This window comes from Zalophus californianus, chromosome X, assembly GCF_009762305.2.
Source record: "Zalophus californianus isolate mZalCal1 chromosome X, mZalCal1.pri.v2, whole genome shotgun sequence".
Taxonomy (NCBI): Eukaryota; Metazoa; Chordata; class Mammalia; order Carnivora; family Otariidae; genus Zalophus; species Zalophus californianus.
Window position 1 is genome coordinate 1848906 of NC_045612.1, and position 9654 is coordinate 1858559.

At 61.3% G+C, this 9654-nt stretch overlaps 2 protein-coding genes across 7 annotated transcripts in view; one reads left to right on the top strand and one right to left on the bottom strand.

Moving 5' to 3' along the window:
• Window positions 1-2705, top strand: part of PDZD4 (PDZ domain containing 4) — a 29549-nt gene extending 26844 nt beyond the window's left edge. For all 3 annotated transcript variants that reach the window (XM_027609665.1, XM_027609666.1, XM_027609668.1), the window contains 2 exons: window positions 290-400; window positions 552-2705. In XM_027609665.1, coding sequence (XP_027465466.1) covers window positions 290-400; window positions 552-2069 — 1629 coding nt within the window. In that variant the 3' untranslated portion in view covers window positions 2070-2705. The remainder of the gene's footprint in view (window positions 1-289; window positions 401-551) is intronic.
• Window positions 2706-5505: 2800 nt separating this feature from the next.
• SSR4 (signal sequence receptor subunit 4) lies at window positions 5506-9629 on the bottom strand. Of its 4 annotated transcripts, none has more exons than XM_027607724.1 (7): window positions 9399-9586; window positions 7333-7448; window positions 7091-7100; window positions 6512-6672; window positions 6256-6345; window positions 5886-5951; window positions 5506-5694 (listed from the first exon to the last, which is right to left on the bottom strand). In XM_027607724.1, the coding sequence occupies exons 1-7, from the start codon at window positions 9463-9465 to the stop codon at window positions 5590-5592; spliced, it is 615 nt and encodes a 204-aa protein (XP_027463525.1). In that variant the 5' UTR covers window positions 9466-9586; the 3' UTR covers window positions 5506-5589. The 4 variants fall into 4 exon arrangements, with proteins under 4 accessions (XP_027463525.1, XP_027463524.1, XP_027463527.1 ...); XM_027607723.2 differs by having other exon boundaries at window positions 7333-7451; window positions 9399-9558; XM_027607726.1 differs by lacking the exon at window positions 7091-7100 and having other exon boundaries at window positions 6512-6586; window positions 9399-9555.
• Between the last annotated feature and the right edge of the window lie 25 nt (window positions 9630-9654).

Here is a 9654-nt window from a genome sequence, read left to right on the forward strand (position 1 = left end):
GCCAGGCAGGATATTCTGGGACCCCTGACGTCGGGCTTTCTGTGGGAGCTGCTGGTCTGTGACAAGGGCACAGGCATGCCAGCAACCTGGCACTGATGAAGGGTGGGTGGTGTCTTTGGGGCCCATTTCCCCTTGGGCCTCTGGCCGAGTGTACCGGGGCCACCCTCTCTCGGGTTATTCAACTTAATTGAAACCAGGAGACCGGGTATGGGACCTAAAAAGGTCATCGGTGGGGTGGTGTCTGGGCAGTCCTCAAAGCGGTGGGGACAGCACAGTTCTGTCTCTGCAGCTGGCAAAGCGGTGGAAGGACAGTGACCGGGATGACTTTCTGGATGACTTTGGCTCTGACCATGAGGGGGAGCTGCGTGCACGGAAGCTGAAATCCCCCCCTGCCCAGCAGGTGAGGAAGGAGGCAGGGCGGGCAGCGGGGAGCGCCGGTGGGAGGCCAGGGGGCTGGGGCATGAGGGAGATGGACTGGACCCAAAGGCCCTTCTGATCCCGACCCTGGCCTGTGGGACCCATACTGAGTGGGGCTCATCTTTCTGCCCCAGCTTGGCAATGAAGAGGAGAAAGGGGTCCCCGATGCGGGCACGGGCCTGAGCAATAGCCAGGAGCTGGACAGTGGGGTGGGCCGCACCGATGAGAGCACCCGCACCGAGGAGAGCTCCGAGCATGACCTGCTGGGGGATGAGCCCGCCAGCGCCGCCAACACACCCGGTGCCCTGCGCAAGAGCCGGGACCTCCACTTCAGCATGGACTCGCTGCTGGCAGAGGGGGCAGGGCTGGGGGCTGGCGACATCCCGGGCCTCACCGACGAGGAGTATGAGCGCTACCGGGAGCTGCTGGAGATCAGGGGCCACCTGGAGAATGGTAACCAGCTGGGCCTGCTCTTTCCCCGAGCCTCGGGCGGCAACGGCGCCCTGGATGTGAACCGCAACGAGAGCCTGGGCCACGAGATGGCCATGCTGGAGGAGGAGCTACGGCACCTGGAGTTCAAGTGCCGCAACATCCTGCGGGCGCAGAAGATGCAGCAGCTGCGGGAGCGCTGCATGAAGGCCTGGCTGCTGGAGGAGGAGAGTCTCTATGACCTGGGGGCCAGTGAGCCCAAGAAGCACGAGCTGTCTGACATCTCCGAGCTGCCCGAGAAGTCGGACAAGGACAGCACCAGCGCCTACAACACGGGGGAGAGCTGCCGCAGCACCCCACTGCTCGCCGAGCCCTTGCCAGAGAGCCCCCTGAGGCGGGCTGCTGCCGGCAACTCCAACTTGAACCGGACCCCCTCCGGCCCCACGGTCACCGCCCACCCCAAGGCAGCTGCCCCGCAGGGGAGCCCCGCCAAGTTCCGATCTCTCTCCCGGGATCCCGAGGGGGGCAGGAGACAGCACTCAGAGGAGCGTGTCCGCCGAAGCCCCAAGACGGGCGTGACCCTGGAGCGCGTGGGCCCCGAAGGCAGCCCTTACCTCTCTCGGCGCCACCGCGGCCAGGGCCAGGAGAGCGAGCACTACCACAGCTGCGTGCAGTTGGCCCCGCCGCGCGGCCTGGAAGAGCTGGGCCGTGGCCCCCTGAGTTTGGCTGCTGGTCCTCGGGTGGGTGGGGCAGCGGTGGCCCCCGAAGCACCCCGCATGGAGTGGAAGGTTAAGGTGCGCAGCGATGGGACCCGCTATGTGGCCAAGCGGCCCGTGCGTGATCGCCTCCTCAAAGCCCGGGCCCTGAAGATCCGTGAGGAACGCAGCGGCATGACCACGGATGATGACGCGGTGAGCGAGATGAAGATGGGCCGCTACTGGAGCAAGGAGGAGCGGAAGCAGCACCTGATCCGGGCCCGGGAGCAGCGGAAGCGGCGCGAGTTCATGATGCAGAGCCGGCTGGAGTGCCTGAGGGAGCAGCAGAACGGCGACAGCAAGGCTGAGCTCAACATCATTGCCTTGAGCCACCGCAAGACCATGAAAAAGCGGAACAAGAAGATCCTGGACAACTGGATCACCATCCAGGAGATGCTGGCCCACGGCACTCGCTCTGCTGACGGCAAGCGGGTCTACAACCCTCTGCTCTCCGTCACCACTGTCTGAGCCCCGCTGTGCTCCAGCGCAGGCCCTCTGCTCCAGCCCAGGTCCAGTGAGCCTCCCAAGACCCTATCCCCTACTCTCCCTTAGAATCTAGTGTGTGTCTGTGTGTGTGCACCTGTGTGTGTGTGTGTGCGCATGGGATTTTGTGACCAGAGAGAAGCCCCCAGGAGAAGGGACGCTTCTCTCCGTCGGCTACTTCCTGCTCTCCAAGTACAGCGACCACGGCGACAGCTGGCATGGGGGGCAGACCCGTAGCAGGCACCCCTTCAGCTTCGTGCTGGCGGGTGTGCGCATCACAGGCCCTGGCACATGGACGTGCACGCGCGCGTGCGCCCTCCAGAGCTCTCTGCGCGGGTGCTCGGGGACAGGAAGGGCGACCTGGAAAGCAGAGCCAAGAGGACTGCCCTAAGCACAAGAGAATCCCTGGCTTTGGAGCAGCCTCGCCCCCTGCCGGGAGCCTTGGTTATTTGTAGACAAAGGCAACCCTGAGTTTTGTGGTTTTTTCCCCCTTTCTGTGCTTGCCAATTGTTGTTTTTCTGTTTTGTGGACCTGCTCCGGGGGCTGGCAGCTCCTTCAGGCAGCCTGACAAAAGTGGAACCCGCAGTGATGGCTGGGGAGGAGGTGGGGGGGGGGAGGAAGAGAGGGAGGGCTGGGGCAGGGGGAGGGGAAGGGTTGGGGAAGGGGAAAATGGGAAGCAGCTTTCTTGGTGGTCTCCACTCTGAGGTATGGGGACGGGGAGCCTCTGATGTGGCTTGTGAGGCCCACCCTGGGGGCCACTTCCTTCCCCGATGACGGAGGGAGAGCCAAGACATAAGTAGCAGGGGAAGACCTTGGTGACAAGACCCACGCCGAGCTGAGGGAGAGGCCTGGACCGGAGAGAGCCGGGCCTGGCCAGCTGGGCTGACATGGGAGAAGGTGCTCTGCACCCCACTCTGCAAATGTGAACCAGGCCCAGACCCCAGGGCCCCTCTAGCTCAGAGAGCCTCAGACTGGAGGCAGACAGGCTGCCCACCCCTGCCCCCCGTCAGCATCGAGGGAATAAAGCAAGCTGCCTTTTTGAGGTGACTCTTGGCCTCTCTTGTGTTCATTTTCATCTTCATCGGGCTGGGGAAAGAGATGTGGGTTTTGGTGGGGGTGGCAGGGCGGGCATGGGCAAGGCATGGGCCAATTGAAAGCTGTGCCTCTGTGTTTTCTGTCACTGAGGAACTGCCAGGTCTTCTGAAGTCCCTTTTCTACTCTGAGAGGCGGGACAGTCACTGGAATTGTCTCAGAAGTGTGAACTCACAGGGGTGATGCCCAGAGGCAGGCCTTGCCACCAGTGCTAAGCCAGGCCTCCGCCATGTGGATGAGGCCAACACTGGTCTAGTGGAACCCTTGAGAAGCGGGTTCTACCCTCCTCTACCCTCCAGCTCAGGAAGAGCCCTAGAAGGGGCACAGAGTTGGGAACTTATGAAAGGCACAAACTACCCTCCTTGTTTGGGGGCTCCCACAGTGCCGAGCACGGAGACTGCCGAGTAAATGAACATCCAGGTGGCCACAGAGGACCCTTCCATGTTGGGAACTCCCAGAGGGGCAGCCAGATGCTCGAGGTCCCATTCAGTGCAGCAAACCACGGGGCTTCTGCTAAGTGCCAGAAACTACGCTAAGTGTTAGGTGGGGTCCCGGGGCTCCAGCTTGGGTGTGTGTGTGTGTGTGTGTGTGTGTGTGTGTGTGCGTGTGCGTGTGCGTGTGCGTGTGCGCGCGCGCTCCAGCTTGGGGTGTGTGTGTGTGTGTGCGTGCTCCAGCTTGGGGTGTGTGTGTCTGTCACCCCCTGGGCTGGGCAGTACAGCAGTGAAGGAGCTCAGTCTCCTGACACACACAGGACACCGCCAGCAGCTGAAGCGAGCAAGGACGCATGAAGATTCTGTTGAAACATCAGCACAGGCCTTTCGTTAATTTCCCTGATTTGCTGAGATGGGCATGAGCTAGAAATTCGAGCAAGTGTTCCCAGAAGCCAACTGCTCTGCGGGGAAGGCTGGCCACATCTGTGAGCTGCTGCCTGAGCTGGGAGGGAAGGCCCAGCACATCACAAGGCAGGTCTGGAACATCAGCAAGCAGGAAGGGAGGAAAGTGCTTGTCGGTGAGGAGCACATGGGAGCCCAAGGGGTGGGGGCTGGTTCTGGAGCTGTCGGCTTCCTCTGCCCTCTGAGGCCTCTGCAGTCCAGCACTGGGCACATCTCTTCGTCTGGAGGGGATACCCGGGCCCCAAGCAGGCCTTGTGGAGAAGGATGGGACTCTAAGGGCCCAGTCCCTGCTGCAGGATACTGGCTGGAGGTCAGCTGGAGACGGAGGCCAACTGTTGCCCTGGCATCCCTCTTCAGTGGCTGCGGGGGCTCACCCTGTGGGCACTAGAGGCACTCCATTCTTGCCGTGGGGGAGAGGGGAGTGCTGGAGACCCAGTGCTCTTGGGATGTGGGGCCAAGACAGGCCCATAAACTGGAGTCCCTTGCCACGTAGAAGCCAACAGTGGGACTCTGTGAAAGGCGGTACCGGGAGGGCTAGCAACCCTTAGCTACCGATGCCCTGGGACAGTGACTTCACGTTTGGGTCCTACTGCCAATGAGCAGAATCAAGAGCCACTGAGTGGCCGACAGCTGCCATCGTCCACCCTGTCTGCCCCCACAAAGGCTGTTGGCAGAACGTGGGGACCCTTTACTCCCTGGCAGTGAGGGGTGGGCAGCAGGCATCCCTTGCACTCCAGAAAGCCCACCCACCAGTACTCCTAGCCTGGCCCATCAGCAGGGGACTCAGCCCCAAGTGTGCTGTAGCCCTGCCCTTGGGAGTAAGGAGGCAGTTCTTGCCCAGGGCCTCTGAAGTGAGGACACAGAGGCAGCGGTGTGTAGGGCGTGGACTGAGCGCTCCTCAGCTGCCTGGCTAGCGGCTTCAGCTCCGCCACAAGCTAGGGCCCCCCCCCCCCCCCCCCCCGGCAGGGTGTTGCTCGGCAACAGCAAGGGAAGTACTGGCTCCCACCCAGGACTCCACCCCGGAGGCATTCTGAAGGCAGCTGGGCCTGCATCTACCTGTGCCGTGGCTGCTGGACTTCAGGGAAGTTGGGGGCGGCCCGGCCTTCTCTGGGCAGCTGTCCAGCCAGTGGCTGGGTGAGGGCAGGACGGGACGGGGCAGTCCTCTCTGCCCAAAGACAGCACGTGTGGGGCGGAAGAGCGACCCCACGCCCTGCCCAAACCCACGCAGGCAGCCACGAGAGATAGGAGGCAGACTCGGGGAGGCGGGCAGGGAAGGCTGAACTGGGGGCCAAGGAAGGAAAGCCTGCAATGGCAGAGTGCAGAGCAAACACGCGAGGCTCAGGAGCTCCAGCCCCGTCCGTACTCAGTGCCTGCGCTGTCCAGGTGAATGCGGGTGCCCGCTGCCCGGCTCTGCCCGTGTGTAGAAGGCACGACAATGCGAGTCAGGACCCCCTGTCCTGAATACTGGTTATAGCCAGCAACTGTTTATTGAAAGTAGCAATAGCCCAGGGGTGCCACCTTCAGGCCTGGATGTGACTCTTGGCGCTGAAGGCCAGGTAGTAGATCACTAGGCCGATGGCTGCAGCCAACACCTCGGTAGAGACCCAGGGCCCGTTCCAGGTGCCCTGCAAGAAAGGAGACCAAAGCCAGCTCAGGGGAGAGCTGGGCAGGGAGCCAGCCCGCCCCAGTCACTCTCCCTCTAGGGCACGAAGGCACACTGGCCAACTACAGCCCAATCCCACCGCTCAAAAAGGGCGAGGCTTGCTGTGTGCTCCCTGCTTTCCCAGAGACCAGGCAGCCTCTTCAGCCCACTCACCCGATGGTCCACACTGACTGTGAACAGGGGCGGGATGACGGAAATGTCCTCATTATTTCTCTGAGCCTGCAAGGGAGATGCTGGCGTCAGGGGTGCTGCCAGGTGGGGTGGGGAGGGGTTGGACAGGCAGTAACATTGGCCTGAGTCATGGAAGAGAGGAGAACCGGGCAAGAGAGGAGCATGGGAGGTGCAGGGACAGGTGAGGCAAGTGGTCAGGGAGGTGCCCACCCGGCCATCCTGTGCTGCGAAAGTGAGGCCCCTACGGGCCTGGAGCTTCAGTGAGAAGGGGCTGCAGGGAGGCGGCTGTGGAAGTGGGGGGGTACCCTCCCTCCTGGAGGCCTGGGAGGGGCTCCAGGTGATGGACCCTCACCTTCCTCAGGAGGCTGTAGGACTCCTCATCAAAGAATCTGACCTCGTAGGTACCTGCGTGGGCGCTCTTGTGGTCTAGGCTCCAGGACACCTGGGTTGGGGATGTCCGGCAGGGGTGGGTGCAGCGGGCAGTACCGCCGCCGGCCGCCCGCGTCAGAGAACCTCAATCCTCCTCCACCGGGCCGCCCCTAGGGCTTCAAAGTCATGCCAGGGAGCGAGAGGCCTCCCCTCAAAATGACAACTATGGCATCCCTTACCTGATAACGCCCCACATCCTGGCCCCGGGTGACAGGAAATTGTTTTCCACTGACATCAGCATAAAGAGCCATGTTCTGGGAGAGGGAACAGACAGTCACCTTCTCCCTTCTCTGGCGCTCAGCAGAAGCCCCACTGTGCTGCCCACAGCAGCCCCCATGGCCTATGGGCAGAGAGCACCACGGGAGATCCATGGAGGTAGCCTGCCACAGCTCAGGGCCATGCCAGGAAGCCAACACCCACCGATGCTGTTACTGCCTCTCTGCATGTCTCCCCTGTGTGTGTGTGTGGGGGGCACGTACCCCCTGTGGCCTAGCCTCCCTAACCCACAGCTAGCCTGTGAACTGTGAACAGAGGCAGGATGACTAAAGTGTACTCGTAATGCCTCTGAGTCTGGAAGCGGGTGTTGGGGTCAGGGGGTGCCCAATGAGCCACCCAAGGAATGTTGTACCCAGACCGGAAAGGCCACACCTTGGCAGACAGCAACCAGAAAAAGGGATACAGGAGGCTGGGGGCTAAACTCCTGCTGTTTCTCACTTCAGCATATGCTCTCACCAGGCACAGCAAAGACGTCTACCTACATTTTCGCACCTAGGCAGAACAGATCAGGAAAACGTTCTTTTAACATCTGCTTTAAACCGTCTGGCCTGGCTATACCCTGACCTCTCTCTCCTATACCTGTTAACTCAAAATCCTCATTCTGTCTGCATGGGTACATGGGTCTGACCCCATCAGCTGCCAGTGAGGAACTGATGCCCCAGGTCCCAGGCTCACTGCCTGCCTCTTGGCCCAGCACCTGCTGGCTGAACCCCCACTGCCTCACCTGGACCCTGTTCTTGCACGTCAGGGAGATCTCCACGATGAAAACAGTCTCAGTGGAAATGACGGCATCCGAGGTGGTGTAGTAGGAAGGGGTGATCTGGGGCTCCACGCAGGCTTCTGCTGTGGGGAGGAGGTAGACATGTCTACGTAAAGCCCAATTAAATGTGCGGGGCTGGGGGCAGAAGGGACCACCCAGACCCACTTCCCAGACCTTGTCAGCTGACACACAGGGCCCTCTGCAACCTGTCGGGTGGGCTGTGGGAGACAGATACAAATGCTTAGTCGGAAATGCAGCAGTAAGGGGGGGGGGGGATAGGGTGGGATGGCCCTGAGGCAGGCTGGGGATGTGGGATGGATAGAAAGGCTTTGTCTAGGTGGAACCTAAATGTGAGGGCAAAAGAGCCTGAGGGAGGGAGGGAGGGAGGGAGAGGTACAAAGTGTGTGTTTATTGGCGGAAAGGGCAGCAGCTGGATGGATTCACTGCACAACTGGTACCTGGACCTGGACCTGTGGACAGGGAAGCCATGCAATGATTTGGGGCTCCAGCCTGCCTTGGAGCACCCCAGAAGCCCAGGGGGCAGACGGACTTCAATTCAGTGACATGCATGGCCCTGGACAGTTTACTGAAGGCATCCTCTGCAGAAACCAAGCATGGTGCTGCTTGCAATGCATGAGGACTTGAGCCGAAGGGCTCTCTGCCTCCAGCCACAGTTGACAGAAGGCCAAGACTGGACCCAGCATTGCCCAAGGGAAGGAAATGGGCACAGCTTGTCCCCTTTAACAGGGCTGCCTGGAGAGAAAGGACGCTCTGCCTCTGCCACCTCCATACTGCTAGAGGCCTAACTCCTACAGGTTATACGAAAGGCACTGCCTAAATCACAGGGTGCCAAGCAGATGCTACCAGTGGGAAAGTTCTCAGCCAGCTGCCCTCCGGATGTGAGCTGGCACAGCCATGCATTAGACTGAGACAGAGAAGCTTTGGGTCCGAGCAGCAGAAGGAAGATGCCTGGGAACATCAGTGGGGGGTGGTTCTCAGGAGCCACGTCTGTGTCCCACTAAGCTTGGCCGTTTTCCTATGGACCCTGTGGAGCACCAAAGGGTTTTACAGCCAGGTTTGTCCTTTCCAGACATCACTGGCTACACCATGGGTAATTCCCAAGGGGTAGGTGAGGAGGGTGCAGGCAGGAAAGGCAGTTAGGCTGATGAAACACTCCAGGCACCAAAGGCTCTGACCTGAGCAGGGCAGGTAAAGTGAACGTGTAGAAGGCATCCCGGACCGACTCTAGCACCCCCCCAAGCTTAGCGCTGGTTCTGGCAAGGAGCTCCACCTAAACACATTTCTGGACTCCAGTCTGAGCTCAACCCTGCCACCAGGTGTTAAGAATCTCTCAAGAATGTTCACTGATCTGACTGTGGCTCGGCTCTGCTGAAAAGCCCCTTAAGAATACACCAGGGCCTTAGGTAAGAAGTCAACAGTCCGGCCTGGCACCCAAGCCCTCCGCCCCTCCCAACCCCTTTTACCTTTTCTTCCCTCTTCTGCTGCTTCTATCTAACTTGCCCACGCTCGTGGTCCCTCTGCCCGGCACATCTCTGCTTCCTCTCTTCACTTACAGCTCCCTGCCCGGGGAGGCCTGGTCCCACCTCACCGGGTCGGTGGCTCCTCTCCCACCAGCCTACTTTCTCACTCCGATCGCCCTACGCTGCAGAGTTTTGCTCTTGTCCGACCCCCGTTCCGGGACTGGGAGCCCCGGAAGGGGAGCAGGGACGTGTGTCACTTTCCCTGCTGGAGCTGGGAAGCGGGCGCACGGGTCGGACTCTGGGACTCTTCCTCGCGGGAGCAGACGGAGGGGGGGGGGAGCTTTGGCTGTTTCTTCCAGAAGCCTGGCTGCTGGGTAAACGTGTGTGGTGCAAGAGCGCGTGGTGGCCTCGGTCGCCGCGCCACGAGGCCACCTGCCTCTCGGAGGAAGAAGGCCCAGAACCCTGCTTCGCCCGCACCCCTCCTCCCCCCACGCACCACCAGTCGTGGGAGAGAGGCTCGCCAGAAAGGAGCTCCGGCCAGGCCGCTACCTGAGCAGCAGGAGAGGCTGGACAGCAGGAGTAGCGCCAGGGCGCCGATAGATGCCAGCGCCGCCATCGCCTCTTCTCTGCCGAGGGAAAAAGAGAGCGACTCCCCAGAGCACGAGGGGCAGACGAGGAAGCGCGACGCGTAAGCAGCAGTGGCAGCCAATCAGGCGCCGGCGGGCTGGGCGGGCCTGTGACGTCACTGACGGCACTGACGTGTCCCCTCCCCAGACCAGAGGCCCAGGTGGCCGCCCCATCAAGA

Bases quoted from the DNA above. Each gene is read 5' to 3' on its own strand.
- SSR4 (XM_027607723.2), bottom strand. From the start codon at position 9,465: ATGGCGGCGCTGGCATCTATCGGCGCCCTGGCGCTACTCCTGCTGTCC. The intron at 6,346-6,511 runs GTAAGGGATGCC...TCCCCAACCCAG, and splicing joins AGGATGTGGGGCGTTATCAG to GTGTCCTGGAGCCTAGACCA. The intron at 5,952-6,255 runs GTGAGGGTCCAT...TCTCCCTTGCAG, and splicing joins CCTACAGCCTCCTGAGGAAG to GCTCAGAGAAATAATGAGGA.